Genomic DNA, 16,947 nt, shown 5'->3' on the forward strand with positions numbered 1-16,947 from the left:
TTGGGGTTTGGGGTGGAGCCCGTTCCCTGGCACACGGGAGAGGTGTGGGGGGCGTTGGGTGTTGGGGTTTGGGTGGAGCCCGTTCCCTGGCACACGGGAGGGTGTGGGGGGCATTGGGGCTGGGGCGGAGCCCATTCCCTGGCACATGGGAGCTGGTGGAGGCAGAGGGGCCGTGGGGGCGGATTTCGTGCTGGCTCCGGCTTGACCTCCTGCCCCTCCCATGCGGTTGGCTCTCAGTGGTGCCACGTCCTTGTCTGCAAGCCGGACACCTGCGAGGACCCTGGGCGAGAGCTGAGGGTGGGCTTTGGTGCATCCCCCAGTGGCTGAACAGGGCCAGGGATCAGGTGGACACAGAGGCCATTGCTGTCCCCGACAGCATGGCTGGGAGGATGTGTCAACGTCTCCTCATCCTGAGCAGTTATTTCTGGGGACGGCTTTGACTCCGGGGTCCCTGAGCCAGGTGACCCGCTCTCAACATCACCAGGGTTTAGCTTGGATTCTTTTTTCCTGAACCAAACTTTACGCAGTGCATATTTGTGGCGTGTGTGCATGGGGCCTCCATGATGTGCGTGCTCGGCCCTTGGTCTGGAGCCCATGTAGGAGACTCACCCATAACAGGAAGCTGGCAACCCCTGCCCCGCGAAGCCTGATGGGCCTGTTCAGGCCGGTTGAAAACACACAGCTCCTTCATTCAGGCTACCTGCCCTGCGAGGGTCCACATCCCAGAGAGTCTGTAGTGAGTGTCACAGGGAAACTGCAGGGGCTGCTCCGGAATGCTGGGCGTGGTTTCCTGAGATGGTGGTTATTAGTCCGTTCTCACATTGCTAGAACTACCTGAGACTGGGCAATAATTTATGAAGAAAAGAGGTTTAATGGACTCACTTCTGCAGGCTCTACAGGCAGCCTGGCTGGGAGGCCTCAGGAAACTTACAGTCACGGCGGAAGGCCAAGGGGAGGCCAGCACGTCCTCATGGCGGGAGCAGGAAGGAGACAGTGAAGGGGAAGTGACCTACACTTTTAAACGCCCAGATCTCGTGAGAACTCACAATCACGAGAACAGCGAGGGGGAACTCGGCCCCCATGATTTAGTCACCTCCCGCCAGGACCCTCCTCCAACACTGGGCGTGACAATTCAGCATGAGCTTTGGGTGGGGACACAGAACCAAACCATATCAGGGGGTTACCTCTTACCCTGGATAGAAGGAGGGTCCTGCAGGGCCCATTTTCCCACCCGCCCCAGGGCTTGGAGGCTGGGATGGGGAAGGTACCCACGTGGTTGAGAACAGTTGGCTATGGGTCCTGTTCATGCCCCAGTACCTGGTGCAGGGCCTCCCAAGCCATAGCCCTGTCCATGCCCCAGCTGTGCCCACAGTGCCTAGTGCAGCGGCCTCCCAAGCTATAGCCCTGTTCATGTGTTGTTGAGTGAATTCTTTTAGTTGGAGATATTTTCCTACCATTTGCCATTAGCATTTCTAGGATAAAATTCTTTCCTGATGAATTGGTCATCCTTAACCCCTGTCTGCGCGTGGGCGGGGACCTTCACGTTGTGGAAGAGGCCATGCCCTCGAGGCCCTTCCAGCCCCTCCTCAGCACTGTGGTGTTTGGGGTCCTCGTCCAGCCCTGAGGTGTGCGACCGCCTGGCCTGGGCCCGCTCAGGAGAGGCACTGGGAATACATGTGAGTCCAGAAGCAGCTCCTTTCCAGGGCCTGCCAGTCCTCACAGCGTCAGCGTGGACAGCGGTCGGTACCCAGGGTGTCAGGTGCCCGGAGGACCAGCCGTGAGCCCGCTGCCCTGTTCCTACTGGGTGGGCTGGGAGGAATTCCAGAGGAAGGCCTGTACACTAGCCCAGCCACCCAGGAGAGCACGTTGGACCCGTCCTGAGGATGACACGGGCTCCGCCTGTTCTTCACAAAGAGCCCTGGAAGGGCCCCGTGGGGTGGTGGTTGGGGAGGGGGCGGCCAGGGCTGTGCTTTGCGTTTTAGGAAAAGGAGACTATGCGGAACTGCTGTTGACGGTTTAAGGAAAGGTGCTTTCCACTCTGCCAAGTACTAATGTGTGTGAAAATCAGACAGGAGCTCACGCCACCTTAGAGCAAAGTTCCCGCTGTGCCTGGCAGACACCAGCCCAGCCTTGGCAACCGGGCCCTCTTGCCCATCCACTGCAGATCCAGGGGAGGCGGCCGCCCCCCTCTCTAGGTCAGGTCAGGCCGATGTCCTGGGGCTGGGACACTTGGTGTTGCTCCCGGGGTGGTCCTGGGGGCCACTCAGCTGGCATTCATCACACATGTGTGTGTTGGGGTGACAAGGAGAGGGGCAGTGAGGGTACTTGGGACGTGGAGCCCTTCGTCCTGACTGATTTTCCGGGGCCAGTGGCGTCCGTGCACTGAGGGGAGCCTCGCTGGCCTTTGCAGCCCATGCCAGGGGCTGTGGCTTTCAGGGGCCTGCTGGGCCGTGGCCTCCTTTGGGCCTCAGGCAGGCTGCACAGTGGAGGCTCGAGAGCCCTGGACTCCACCTCCAGGTGCAGAGGAGACCCCAGCCCAGGGCAGCTGATGGGTCTCCTGGGGGGTGTTTGGTTCTGGGGCCCCCTCCTAGTGTCTGCAGAGGGGCCTGGTGGATGGTGGGAGGTGGGAGGATTGTGGGGGTGTCAGGCCTCGGCTTGCCATCATTGGCTCACAGTGGGCGTCCCTGGGGACAGAAGCAGAGAGAGGGCAGGGCAGGGGGCCAGCAGCAGGGGGCCAGCAGGCGGGCACCAGATGGGGTGGGCAGGGGTGATGTGGCTTTCCCTGCCAGAACAGGCAGCATCCTGCCACCCCCTCCTTCGCAGCTCCACCCGTCCGTCACTTTGGCTGCAGGGGGCGTGACGCCCCCTCCCTGCTCTGAGTCACTCCTCCTCCAACTCCGCCCCACCCCCTGGAAGCTCTCGGGCACCTCCAACGACACAGCCCGCTGGCCTAGGGGCCTGTGGCTGCCGGGAGCCACCTCTTCCTAGGAGCCCCTCCGTCTCCCTGTGTGGCAGACAGTGGCATGGGTGCGGGAGGGCTGTGCCGTCTCCCTGTGTGGCAGACAGTGGCATGGGTGCGGGGGGGCTGTGCCGTCTCCCTCTGTGTGGGAGACAGTGGCATGGGTGTGGGGGGCTGTGCCGTCTCTCTGTGTGGCAGACAGTGGCATGGGTGCGGGAGGGCTGTGCCGTCTCCCTGTGTGGCAGACAGTGGCATGGGTGCGGGAGGGCTGTGCCGTCTCCCTCTGTGGCAGACAGTGGCATGGGTGCGGGAGGGCTGTGCCGTCTCCCTCTGTGGCAGACAGTGGCATGGGTGCGGGAGGGCTGTGCCGTCTCTCTGTGTGGCAGACAGTGGCATGGGTGCGGGAGGGCTGTGCCGTCTCTCTGTGTGGCAGACAGTGGCATGGGTGCGGGAGGGCTGTGCCGTCTCCCTGTGTGGCAGACAGTGGCATGGGTGCGGGAGGGCTGTGCCGTCTCCCTCTGTGGCAGACAGTGGCATGGGTGTGGGAGGACTGTGCCGTCTCCCTCTGTGGCAGACAGTGGCATGGGTGCGGGAGGGCTGTGCCGTCTCCCTGTGTGGCAGACAGTGGCATGGGTGCGGGAGGGCTGCGCAGGACCCCAGGGGCTGCAGATGGGAGGATGGAAGGGTGGATGGGTGGACAGGGCTTTTTCCAGCCTTGGCCTAGCCACACACCTCCCCATCTCATGCTGGCCTCTGAACACACTGACCTCTGGGGTCTTTCAGGGGATTTCCCGTATCCACAGGCCTCCTCCCACTGAGGACCCAGCCTCATGGGCAGCCCCCAGCTGGCCCCACAGCAAGTCCTGAGCGTGGCCCTTGATGCAGCTGCACCCCAGGACACAGGGCCCTGCCCATCCATCTGCTCCCAGGCCAGGGCTCCTTGCTGGGCTGGTTGGCTTCGATCCCCAGCCGCGGGAGCAGGAGCGCCCCGGGAGGGTGGGTGTCACTGACGCAGACGGAGCGGGGGTCCTGTGTGCGCTGCCCTTCCCCTTCCTGCGCTCCACACCCTTGCATGATGTTTGCCCGTGTGGGTCCCTGGCTGTGCCCTGCATCAACTGCGAGCCTGTGGGGCTCCCATCTGCTGGGGCTCCCTGCAGTGCTGTGGAGGGAGGGGAGTTCGAAGGATGGGGTTGGGATGGTTCCAAGTGGAGAGATCTCCCAGAGGCCTGGAGATTGGGGAGGCCTGAGCAGGGTGGAGGTGGCCTTGGTCCCTACAGTGGATGTCTCCAGTGGCAGTGGTTTTGGGGTGGTGGCATGGGGGCAGGGAGCACCCTTCCCTTTTCGGGCTGGGCTCCAGCTTCCCGTCTGCACCTTTAGGCCCCTGTCAGGCCCCTGCAAGCCTCGGGCCCCAGTGGCCTGGCCCTGCCCCAGGCTGCAGAGACCAGAGCCAGCCCTACTGGGCTGCTCCTGCCTTCATCCCTCTGCTGTTTGCAGCCCTGGCCCCCACAGGCTGAGCCCGGGACAGCAGGACCCCCTCCACCTCTGGACTCTGGATGGGCCTCTAGGCCTCTTGAGGAAGGGTGGGGGACCTGAGCTGGAAACGCTCCTCAGGTGCTGCCCCTCCCAACTCAGAAATCACATGATTGTTCGTTATGGGACAGCTCCTGGAAGACGATTCACTGAGGCCGGGGGCGTGGGTACCTCCCTGCTGGCCGGGTACCTGCTCTGTCCTGAGCACCCTGTTCCAGGAGCCGGCTGAGGCCCAAGCTTGGGGGAGATGGAGCCGGCCCAGGCAGCATTGGCGACACAGGCCAGGGCACCCTTTTCACTGGGGTGCAGGTGCCAAGGCCTTGCCAGAGCAGGTCCAGTGTGTACCGCTGACCCCACCGGGGCCTGAGAACTTGTGGATCTGTGTTTGGGGAGAGGACAGGCAGGGGCAGGTGCCTGGGCTTGCTCCCCCTTATCCAGTGCTGCTGCTGCTGCGGCCAGCATCCTCCCTGCCTGGCTGGGCACACCTGCCTCAGGGTTCAGGACCCAGGAGGTGTGCCCCAAGCCCCACCCCGAGTCAGGGCCAGCTCCGTTTCTGCTCTGGGGTCCGGGCGCGGCCTGAGTGTCTGTACCTCTGGGCGGGGTCCGGGGCGCGGCCTGAGTGTCTGTACCTCTGGACGGGCAGCCCCAGGAGCAGGCTTCTCAGCTGCTGCAGGGCCAGGTGGCCTCGGAGTCCTCCAGGTGTGCCCCTGTGGGTGGTCCTGGAATGCTGGGTCCTGTGCAGTGAGAGGCAGGAGTGGGTGGGGCCAGGCCTCGGACAGCAGGACCCCTCTGGGCAGCCCGGGGGAGGCGCCACTGCCCACCACTCCAGCGGTGGTGGGAGCTGGAGGAGCCTAGGTCCCTGCTGCTGTGGGCGACTCCCTGCGGTCTCAGGCATCGCCCCTCAGGCCCTGGAGGGCCTGAGCCTCCGCTGCCCGGAGATGCTTTGTTGCTCAGGCGGTTGCCTTAATCACTAATTGATGGCAGTTCCCCGTGTTGTCTGAGGATGTCGATATTAAACCCCAGAACATGGTTCCAGACAATTTCAGACCAGACAGGACCAGGATCCACAGAACTGACCGAGAAGTTGCCCCTGAGCGTGTTTCATGGGTGGAAGCTTTCACTGTAATTAAGGTGGGGGAGGGAGATGGCAAGAATGCTGCCCTCAACAGGGTCCTGCCGGGGGTGCGGGCACCAGGACCCCCGGCTCTGGGTATGTACCTGGGCAGGAGAAGCCACGATTGTTTCAGAGCCCGGGGCCCCACAGGCCTCAGCTCTGGGCTGCTGCCACATCCTGGATGTGTCTTTCACAGAAAAGGGTGAGGGCATTGCTGCCAAGACAGAGCCTGGGGCACAGGGTATGTTCCCAGAGTAAGACCCCAGTTGGCTCCCCGAGGCTGGAAGGGCAGTGGTGCCGGCTGGGGACAGAGCCCTGTCCTGGAACTGCCCGGGGATGCTGGGAAGCTGCCAGGCCACCTGGGCGAATCCGAGCTGGACACCAGGGCTCCAGGGTATGCAGAGGCTGCCGGCTGCTGGTCACGGGGGTCTGCCCGTCTGCTCCTGGGTGAGGGGACAGTGGAGAAGGGGAAGGTGGCCAGGTGGGCCCTCTGAGACGCGTGGGCAGTGCACATAATGCTGGGCCGTGGCACTGGCACCCAGGCATGACCTCGAGGCTCCAGGCCCCCTCTCAACTGAGGAGTCCAGGGTCAGAGGCCAGCACCCACGCCCACATCCCCTCTCCTGACCTCTGACCTTCCTGCCCTGGCGTTTCAAGACATCCTCAGTGGTGCAGGAAACTGCGTGGGGCCCAGCAAAGATTGAGGGACTGGCTTCCTCCAGGGCCCTGTGCTCCTTTCCTGGGCGCTGCGGCTGGACACTTCTGCTCCATGTTCCCTGCTGTAACTCAGGAGCCTCCCCACCCCTGCCCAGCAGCTCCGATGCCTGGCTCTAGCCCCACCTGTCTTGTCCCCATCTGTGTCGATCCTGCCTGTCAGCCTGGTGAGTCTTTGTCCCCACAGGCCGTGGCGAGAGGGTGAGGGGTCTGTGAGGTGATGTCTGGTGACTCCTGTGGCTCCTGTTCACCTGGTGGGCCAGGGTGCCCCAGGGGCGGAGGGTGGGGGGGCACCCATTGCCAGGAGGAGCTGTCGGGCCGCTTCCGACTCTTCCACCCAGCCCGGTGTTTCCTAAGGCAGGAGCCCCGTGTGGGCCAGACATCCCCAGAGGCCGCACAAGCTCTGCAGGGCCAGCGTCTCGAGTCCTGTGGGACAATTCTCCTCATCACAAGCCCTTCCCGGGTCATAGGAGACGAGATGGCATTTAATCAACTTCTGCGTGCATTTCAACCACGTGTGACATTTGATCTTTGTGACAGCTCTCCTAGTAATGTCCACTTCTGGTGTGCAGTCCTCCCACGGGTGAAGGGACTGGTTCTGCCTGAGGGCACTCTGAGGTGGGGGCCTCTCCTGGACGAGCGGGTGGGGTGAGCTGTGAAGGGAAGTGTCCCAGGCCTGGGACATGCCTGCAGCTGTGGGCAGCTCACCTACCACCTGGCAGCTCTGAAACTGTCCAGCACCCACTTCCTGGGCCTCCAAAGACATCAGGAGGGGACCTGGGGTGTCGGGAGCAGAGCTGATTCTCCAGCTCTTGGGGCAGCTTTCGTCAGGGGTGCACACATTGTGCTGGGGTGACATAGCACTGGCTCCCAGTGCCCTGCAGCAGCCTCTGTTTACTCTCCTGGGCCCTCACTGGGAGCATTTTCTTACCAGTTTTGATACAAGCCCTGGCTTATGAAAAGACTGGGTTTTAACCTGAAACCCTGCTGGGGCTTCGGGCTTTCCCCAGATGGTTTGTTATTTGAAGTGCTCCTTCCACACCCACGTGGGCCAGCTGCTCGGCCGAGTGCTAGACGCAGAGGCGGGTCCCTGCAGGGCAGGAGGAAGGTTCTAGCCAGGCCCACAGGAGGGCAGATCATTGTTTTATTCTTGGGGAAAATGTTGAAATGTCACCTAACGCTTTTACCTTGGACTCGGTGGTGGCTGTGCCAGAGGCGACGTCTTGGCTGTCTCCTACCTTGAGCCGGTGTTTGGCCTTAGATGTGCTGTAGAGGGGCGGCTCCCTCGGCTCTCCCCAGCTCCCTCTGCTCCCTCCAGCTCCCTCTCGCCCAGTTCCCAGGCCTGGCAGGACCTTCCCGGCAGACATGTGGATGGGCCACCTGTGCCGGCAACCCGGAAACCAGAAACAATTGCCGTTGGAGAGCTGCTTTCTGGAAAAGCTCCTTACCTTTTCTCTGGTTATTTTGTTGCTCCTAGTAAGCCTGGGGATGGCGGCGAAACTCTGAGAACAGTCAAATGCTGCATTAGGGAGGACGAACATCCATGCTGTCTGGGTGCCGGGCTTAGTGCTGATGAGTCTCGAGACAACCTATCCCTGATTGTGGGACCTGGTTCAGGGACTGAGACCCCAGCCAGCAGCTCTTGGGGAGGACCTGGAGACGCTGCCGGACACCGTGAGAGGTGTGGGAGGCTGGTGTTGGTTTCTCAACCCACCCGTGTGGACGCAGAATCCACAGTGAACTGGGAGGAGGCGTCCCCGTGCTCAGTTCTTACAGGACTGCTCTCAGTTGCCAACGCCAAAAAATAAAAGCCTTCCGTGAAGAATGAATATTTTTAAAACCCTCGATTCTAATGCATTTGCTGTTCTGGGAAGATTGTGTCTGTGGCCCTTTGGTCAAGTTGCACAATGAGGGTGGGTGCTGGTGGGCCTGGAGCTCCGAGCTGCTCTGCCCCACGCCGTCGTGCGCAGGCAAGTACAGAGGTGCTTCCTTCAGGCAGTCCTGGTTCCTGGGAAGGAGCCCGCTGGCTGTGAGATGGGACTGTGGGGAGCCGCGTTGCTTCCTCCTTCTACCTGCGTCCTAATTTGAGAGGTGGGCAGCACGGGTAGAAGATGTGCTGACAGTATCACACGGCGTAAATCATGCTGAGGAACGTGACAGACCAGTCTTGGCCCCCATAATCATGACCCGTGCCCATACTTCTTTGCCCGGAAGTGCAGGGAGCTCCAGGAACTCCCATGAGAGAACTTTGATGGACTCTGTAGACACTGGTTCCTGGTGACCGTGGTGGTTGTAGGGCCACTCTTGGGACACCAGGCTGATTTGCCCAAATGTCCCCTTCAGAAGTGTCTCCCGATGGCCTTGTAGGACGGTGGTCCCCTCCCCCTTTCCTGCTTTAGCCCCCTCCCTGGCACCTGGCGCCACCCTGTTGGCTCGTTGACTGTCTGTTTCCCCCACTCTGAAGAGTTCACTCTGGGAGGGCATCTCCCTCATTCCCAGGTCTGGAATGGGCTTGGCCAGTGGTTCACGCGGTGACCTCTGACCTTGGCTGGTTAGCAGGCCCCCATGTCCCCAGCGGGTCCTAGACCAGAGCCTTCTGGTCAGACAGTGCCAAGGTCCAGCCCTGAGTGGCCCAGCAGGATGAGATGGGGATGTGAGCGGGGGGCGTGGGTCGGAGGCCCCAGAATGTGCAGGGCGTTGACCTGCATGTGGTGGGTAGGGAAGGGTTTGCATTCAGGGCTCAACCCCCAGAAGCCAAGGTCGATCTGAGGTAGGCACCTACCACCCTCTTGGGGTGCTCACCCAAGTCCTCAGGGACTGAGTGTGGGGCGAGGTGGGGTAAAGAGATGGTGCTGGGGCTCCTTTGCCCCCCTTTCCCAGGGCCACAGGGCTCCTCGGTGGTTCACAACAGGCTTTGTGTATAAGGAAGGGGCCATGCCCACTTCCCTCTGAGGCCCAGATCAAGTGACCACCCCAACCCTCTGCACACTCACTCCTTTTGGGGGCCTGCCTGGCTCTCTTGGTGACCAGGGCTGCCCACGGCACCCCCACACAGCCCTGTTCCTCTGCTCCCTCTCCTCCTATCGCAGGGGCCTGGCCTCCGCCCCCTCCATGGGCCCCCGTGAGAGGGGACTAGGGACTAGGGGAAACTGGGTGGGGTCTGGGGGCAGATGCATGGCCTGGGGGCTCAGGAGCGGGGGTCAGCCCTGCTGTTGGGTGACCACGTGGTGGCTCCCGGACCCCCCCAGACTTGGTCCTGTGGCAGGTAGGAGGCAGGTGTGTGGGACCTGGGGCTCAGGGCTCCTTGGGGGTGACCCCAGAGATGGTGGGGTCCTGCTGGGATGTCCCTGGCTCACCTACTGCTCCATAGGCCCCACCCAGGCCTCTGCTATGCAGACCCTCACTGTACCCTCCCACTGGCAGATGAGGAAACCGAGGACCCAAGGAGGTGGGCTTGGGGGTGGCCTGCATGGAGCCCACCATGAGGCAGGGATTGGTTTTGGGGGCTCCGAGTGCAGCACTGGCCACTTGCCTAGCTTGGAACCAGACATTGACGTTTGCCTAGAACTGTCTCCGACTTCTGTGCTGCTGATGGAAGGCCGGGTGGACACCTGGAAGGTTCAGGAACGCTTGCCCGGGGCTCCTCACTGCAGTGACCTGTCCCAGGCGCCTCACACACACCTGTCCTCGGGGTACTGCCGCTTCTGCCGGTGCCACCCCGGGCTCTGCGGCCTCAGTCCCTTCCCTCCCCGATACAGAGCCAGTGTGCAGGGAGCTCCGGGAACTCTCATGAGAGGACTTTGATAGGCTCTGCAGACGCTGGTTCCTGGTGACCGTGGTGGTTGCAGGGCCATTCTTGGGACACCAGGCTGATTACATACTGTTCTCCTCAGAGCACACAGGGAGCTGTTTTGACAGATTCCTGCCAGTGGACTTCCTTCTCCTTACCTCCTCTGCTGAGTGCTGGAATGAGAGCTGACCTCTTCTTTGGGAGCCGGGAATGGGGCTGAGCCTAGGCTTGCGTGGGGCAGAGCTGGTGGTCATAGGAGGTCCTGGCCCAGCCTGGGGCAGTGCAGAGACCCTCATGGGTTGCTAATGGCAGGTGCGGCGGGCAGGGACCTGAAACAGCCACTGGGTCTCCAGTTCCACTGGTTTGGAGCCTTCGGGGCTGGGGTCGGGAGGGCATGAGGGCCGCTGTGCACAGTGGCAAGGCCAGGTGTGTCTGACCCCAGCCTGGTGAGCACCCGGGGGCAACAGGAGCTGGGCATCAGGGTGGAGCCACGGTCATCCGGAGGATAGCTACGATGCCGGTCAGCCTCCTGCCGGTGCCTGTGACTCACCTGGCAGGATCTGGGATGGTGGGTCCCTGAGTAGGGATCCCTGTGGACATGGCTGGCAGAGACCACTTGGCTGGGGGCTTCTCATGGGTGCTGGTGCGGTGAGCCCTGCCCACAGGGTTCCACTCTGCTGCTCACATGGTGTCCTGGAGCCACATCCGGGATTTCTGTCCCACCTGCACCTTCCCTGAGCAGCATCTGCATGGCTGTCTCGGGTGCCACTGTCTGGGACTTGGTGTCCCTGTGGCCGCCCTCCTGGTCAGTCTTAGGAAGCGGGGACAGATGTGTTCAAATCACAGGCACTGCAAAGTGGGGGCCGCATGTCCCTAACCCCATGGCCCCACCCTCAGCCCCACCCCTGACACTCCCCCAACCCCATGGCCCTGCCCTGGCAAGTCTCCCCACCTCACAGCCCCGCCCCTGACACGCCCTGACCCCCCACAGCCCCGCCCCAGCACACCCCTGACTTTACAGCCCCACCCACTGCACGCCCTGACCCCCCACAGCCCTGCCCCCAGCACACCCCTGACTTTACAGCCCCACCCCCTGCACACCCTGACCCCACAGCCCCGCCCCGGCACACACTGACCTGCTGCTGCCTCCTGGCCGGGAGCCCCTGCCGGAGCTGCCTCCTCACACCCTCGGGAGGTACTGGCTTCGCAGGTGTGCAGGCACAGGTGACACAGTTGCCGTGACTCCCTTATGCTTCTGGCTTGTTGTTTAATACATTTTGCTTCCCATCCCTTTCCTCTCCAGGAGGGACCAACCTCAGGAACTTGTGCTTATTCTCTAAGGTGGACGTGATGGTGGCTGGGCTCTCTTGCTGGTTCACAGCTTGGGGGGCCGGAGGCTTAGGGCTCCACGCTGTGCGGGCTGCCTGGGGTCCTGGGGGAGGCCACCAGAGCACGCGCCCATGCACAGGAAGATGCTGGCTTCGTTTCCCAAGGCAGTATAGGACTGGATTCCAGGTACCCATGTGCCAAGTGCCAGGGTCAGGGGCCTGGCACAGCAGGTGCCATTTGGCCGTCCTAGGCATGCGCGTGGGCGTGGACCACCAACCTCATCCTCAGCTCTGTTGGGAATGGCCAACGCTGTGCCAACCATGGGCTTCTGTGCCCGCTGGGGCTCTTCTGCCTCTACCGGGTGCTCCAAGAAGGAGCACAGGGGTCTCTAGGCAGCGGCAGCCTGGGCCTGGGTGGAGCCTAGGTGGACAGAGGGTCCTTGGACCCAGAGCTGCCCAGCAGAGTTCATCTCCCCAAGCTGTAGGCAGCCAGCTCAGCCCTGGGCCTTGCCCTGACACCCCGTCCCCTCCCCACTGCAGAGGGCAGGCCCCGCAGACTCTGAGGTCCATCCCGTTGGGGTTGGCTGCTGGATGGCATCGGTGTCTCTGTCTCCCCTGCCACGGCCCAGCTGCCCTCTTGTTCCCTTCCCTCCTCCAGTTCAGCCCCGTCCATCACACGTGCCAGTTCGCAGCCCACTTTCCTTTAACATCTGGTGACATCGGGTGACGCCACATGGCGGCAGCTGCTCCCTGCCTGTGGGGCTGTGGCCCGGGCTGCCTCGGAGTGGCTTTGCTGGTGCCAGAGCAGCCTCTGCCTTGATGACATAATCTCTGTTTGGGCGTGCGTAGGTTTTCCTGAGGGAGGAGGCTGGGATGCAGGGTGGGGTGGCTGCCGCCTGGAGCTGGGGATCTTGGGGGCTGTGCCAGCTTGTGGGTGTCGGCCACAGGTCTCGTCTGTGCAGCACGGTCTGTCCTCTGCCGCCTCTCTGCCCAGTGCCCAGCTCTGATGCCTGGCAGCCTCTTCTCTCACCCCTTGAAGCCCCACCCCCTCCGTCAACCTGGTTCTGACCCCCTGTGCCAGTCAGTGCCCCTCTAGGCACTTGCAGAGGGGAGGTGAGGAGCGCCTTTCTAAGGCGCTTAAATCAGACTGCTCTCCCCACCTCTGCAGAGTCAAGCCCCACTGCCGTCTTGTGCAGAGGAGACCAAGGCCACAGGTCACAGCCCCTTTCTCACCCCTAGGTGCTCTGCTGACCGTCCTCCCACTTCACCCACTGACCAGCTTGTGGATCTGTCCATACACTGTGGTCCTTTTCCTGCCTGTGCCCAGGCTGGCCCCTCACCTGGGCACCCTCTCCCTGCCCCCCGCTGATGCCCACTTGTCTGGAGGGCCCAGCACAGGCGTCCTCTCCCCAGGATACGACCCTGCACCTTCATGCCGGCTCTGCCCTGTGCTCCAAGCCCTGAAGCCTCCATGGGTCCTTGTCATGGTGCCCATAGCTCAGGCTGAAAGACCTCTGGGTGTGTGTGACTCTGTCCCCAGGGTCCGTGAGGATGGACACTTTGTCTGCTGTGTCTGTGCTGAACCCTGTGCTATCCTGGAGCACCCTGGGAAGGGAGTGGGCATTTTCCAGTTCAGAGGAAAATGTTAAGAAACCTTTCTTCTAGAAACCGTTCTGTCTCCTCCTCCACACACCAAGTGCCTAAAGCACTTGCCCCACCAACGGCACAGGGTACCCCCAGGGAGCAGTGGAGATGAGATGAGACTCCAGGCCGTGCCTCCTAGGAGTGGTCAGTACCCACCCCAGTGTCTCCCTGGGTCTGCCTCTGGCCTTGGCTGTGTCTTCCCTGCCTTTAAAATAACCATGTTGGTGTGTTGTGGGGGTGGGTTCCAGATGTCAAATTCCCCACAGAATAAGTGAACATGAGGCTGGGGTAAAAGTGGGTAAAAAAGTGAAATGTTGTGAACCAGTGGGTGTCCTAAACCTGGCTCCAGGACACAGGGCCTTGCAGTGAGAGCCATGTGCAGGCCCTTCATGGGTGCAGCACACTGGGGGTACAGACCCGGGGACACAGGCTTGGGGGTACAGAATTGGGGACGTAGGCCTGGGGACACAGGTGGAGGCAGCTGCTGGCCTGGGAGTCATCTGGAGGGGCTCATCCTGGAGGCCAGTGGGTGACATTGTGGGACCCTCCGTCTTATGTGTATGGAGAATGTCCTGGGTTTGAAAGGCAAGTGGAGGCGGTCTGGAAAGCCCATCAGAATCCCTTTCCTTGGTGTGGATAGAGGCTCCCTGGGCAGGGTACATGGGCAGGTCTCATGAGTGACAGTTGGGGGGCCGTCCTTCTCCCGGAAGGGCTTGCAGGTGTGGGAAACGGTGCCTTCTGCAGCTTTGCATAGGCCTGCGGAATGGCCCTCATGCTGGGCGCACGCACTCCCAGGCCACTCAGGTCACGGTGGACACAGCTGCAGCCCTCAGCCTCCTCTCGTTCATCTTGGGGCCGTTTGCAAACTCCCCCAGGCTTGCCCAGTGAGTGTCAGCAGGGCCGACGCCCCTGTCCTCTGGAGACGTGGAGCAGGGTGGAGGGGAACCAGGAACAGCTGCCCACGCGTGCATGGCTTCCCCCAAAACCCCGGGCCTGCCTGTTTGGGGGTGTTCACAGGACGGAGCAGCTTTCAGTGGGGGTGGCCGGTGGCCGGGACGGCAGCCCAGTGGAGTCGGACTCAGGCATGTGTGGCTCGTTCTTGCCGTGTCCCTGCTGTGGTGGGCGCCTGCCTAATCCTGTAACAGTCCTGGGAATAGGACGTGCGTGACCCCAGGCCCATGTCTTCACTGACGGGCTCAGCCCCTCCTGCCTCGCACAGGAGCGAGAGTTCAGCCCGCCCCACGGCGACCCTCTTCTAGGGTGAGGGGCCCTGGCAGCATCGGGGTGGGGGGTGTTGAGGTGGAGGAGCTGCTCTGGGGTGGGGGTTTGTGCCCCATGGGGCCTTCCTGCCACCTCACCAGATGTCCGTCTGTTTTATTCTGCAGTGAACTTTGACCACTTCCAGATCCTTCGGGCCATCGGGAAGGGCAGCTTTGGCAAGGTAAGGCAGGGCCTGGCGTGGGGATTGGGCTGAGGGCTGAGGGGGCAGAACCGTGGAGTCGGACGTGCTCTCCCCCGAGTCCACCTACCCCCATCCTCCTCGGGAGAAGCAGCCTCACCCGAGCAGAGGCTCCAGGTCCTTTAGGGAGGGCGTGGGCGCACCTCCCATGGAGGCAGCGGGCTGTGCCGCTGTCAGACTGGGCCCCATAGTGTCACCAACACCGCAGCGTCCATGAGCCACGGGGACAAAATCGCAGCTTTGGCTGAACCGGAGCCCAGAGGCCGGGCTGTGCCTACGGCTGCTCCTCAGGGCCTGCAGGGGACAGGATGGAGGGTGGGTGCTGAGCGTGCATCCTCAGCTGGGCCCTGTCCTCTTCCCCATCCCTGTCTCCAGCCGCGTCCAGAACGCCCGGCTACTGTCCTCCACGTGGGCCTGCTGGCTGGCCTGGACGGAGCCCGTTCCTTTACGCTCCCTTTGTTTTCTCTTGGCCAGATCTAACTTCCTGATTGCCGCCTTGTAATATCTAGAGATCAGGGGCAATTATAACTCAAAGAGGCTTAACGAGCACTCGGGAAAGGTTGAAATTAGCCCTCCGGCTTCTGCGCGCGGCTCTGTTGTGGATGAATCACTTCTGAATGGACAGTTCTTTTCAGCTGTCCCGGGAGGCTTAGCAGATGGGCTCTGCCTCCCTCCCGCGCCTGGCTGTACAGCTGCCTGGACACTGTCTATTTAAGCCCCATAAGCCCTTTTTAAAGCGATTGCCGGGCTACCGGAGTATAATGCGTAGGGTATTTGAATGTGATTAATTACCTCCATTTCATTGTATCGCAAGCCATGGCTCTGCTAGGTTACTTGCGGCCTGGGGTGATGAAAAGTCAGAGCGAATGAGGCCCTTTGCGCAGTGCGTTGAGAAAGCTCCCGTGCACCGAGGAGAGAGTGCTTTTGAGTCCCTGCGTGTGGGGAGGCGCCCGTGGACCTGCACCGTTTTGTTGCTGGTGAGGCCGGTTGAGCGTCGAGGTGAGGTGCTGAAGCTGGCGGAGTCCGTCAGAGACACTCAGGGCTGTTGGGACTGCGTCAGACCCTCCTGTCCTCCCAGCTGAGCCTCAGTTCTATTCCCCAGGCCTACAGCCGGTGCACGAGGGGCAGGCAGGATGGAGTTTGGGGGGGACTGCTCCCCTCTGGCAGCGGAGGACGGCAGCTGCGACGGGGTTCAGGAGAGGTGGCTTAGGGGGACCCTGGGAGTCACCAGGCATCCAGAGATCAGGTTCAAGGAGGGAGGCTGGGAAGCCTGGGCCCGGCCAGCACATCTGGAGAGGGCCAGGCCAAGGGCATCTGAGGAGCAAAGACCTGCCCTGGGGAGCGAGGCTGGTGGGTGCAGGTGCTGTTTCCCCATTGCCCCCATTGCCCTCGCCTCTGCTGGCCCTATACCCCTGCCTGGGAATGGTCCCCTCCTTCTCATGAGCATAGGTGGGCAGCCTTAGCCCTGCCACCGTCTGCAGACCCCCCCAGGGTTCTGCTCCTCGGACCAGTTCTTAAGAGGCTCGGGAAAGCCAGCTGACCCAGAAATGGGCAACTGTGGAGTGTGGGGAACAGGAGGGAGTCACTGGGTGCTGTGCTCAGATGCAGGGTAATGTGCACCTGGAGGGTTCCTTCTGGCTCCCAGTTAGGCCTCCTCATCAGGCCTGCAGGGGCCCTGTGCAGCACTTTCGGATGGATGCCTGACACCGAGGGGAGGGTGAGGTGACGCCTTTCACTGACCTGGAGGGGTCCTTCCAGCTCTTTCACTGGCTGAGGCAATGACCCCATAGCCGAAAGGATGAGGGCTGAGAAGGGCGGCTCTGAGTGTGGTTGGGCTGTAGCTGCATCTGCTCACACGTGGCCTCAGTTCAGAGGGGCTGCAGCAGCAGAGGCCCCAGCCACCCCCGTTTCCCTGCAGGAGGTGGTGGGCCCAGGCTCAGCTGCACCCAGGCCCTGCCAGTGTTGGAGCCACCTGTGAAAATGGCTCCAGGTCGAGGGGTGGGATACCCTGGCAGGGCACCGGAGCCTACCCGTTCAGGATGGCACAGCGTTTGGAGTCCGACCGGGTAGAGTCCGGTCCTGCCAAATGGCCGTGGTGCAGCTGCTCTACCTGCTGGGGCCACAGCTCCACTATTGGGGCCGCCGCTCCTGAAAACAGATTATCTAGACCTAGCCCTTGGCTTTTGTTTTTGTTTTCAATTTTTAAAAAATTACAGTGAATTACACATAACAAAATTTACCATTTTCACTGTTTTGAAGGCAGCTCTGGGGTCTGAAGTACATGGTGCCCCCCAGTTCTGTCCAGCTGAAAGTGGTGGTCTTAGTTAATTCCAGGACTAACCACTTAGCGGGAGGAATCTAGACTTGGAGAAAATCTCTTTCTTCCTGCCATGGACATTCCTCCAGCCC

The 16,947-nt window shown here is 61.9% G+C and overlaps 1 protein-coding gene across 1 annotated transcript in view; it reads left to right on the plus strand.

The window, feature by feature from the left end:
* STK32C (serine/threonine kinase 32C) overlaps window positions 1-16,947 on the plus strand; it is a 153,295-nt gene that overhangs the window by 101,265 nt on the left and 35,083 nt on the right. Inside the window, 1 exon segment of the mRNA XM_011980831.1 lies at window positions 14,465-14,520. Within this exon segment, the coding sequence (XP_011836221.1) occupies window positions 14,465-14,520 (56 nt within the window).

The sequence above is a fragment of the Mandrillus leucophaeus genome, unplaced genomic scaffold (assembly GCF_000951045.1).
Source record: "Mandrillus leucophaeus isolate KB7577 unplaced genomic scaffold, Mleu.le_1.0 Scaffold219, whole genome shotgun sequence".
NCBI lineage: Eukaryota > Metazoa > Chordata > Mammalia > Primates > Cercopithecidae > Mandrillus > Mandrillus leucophaeus.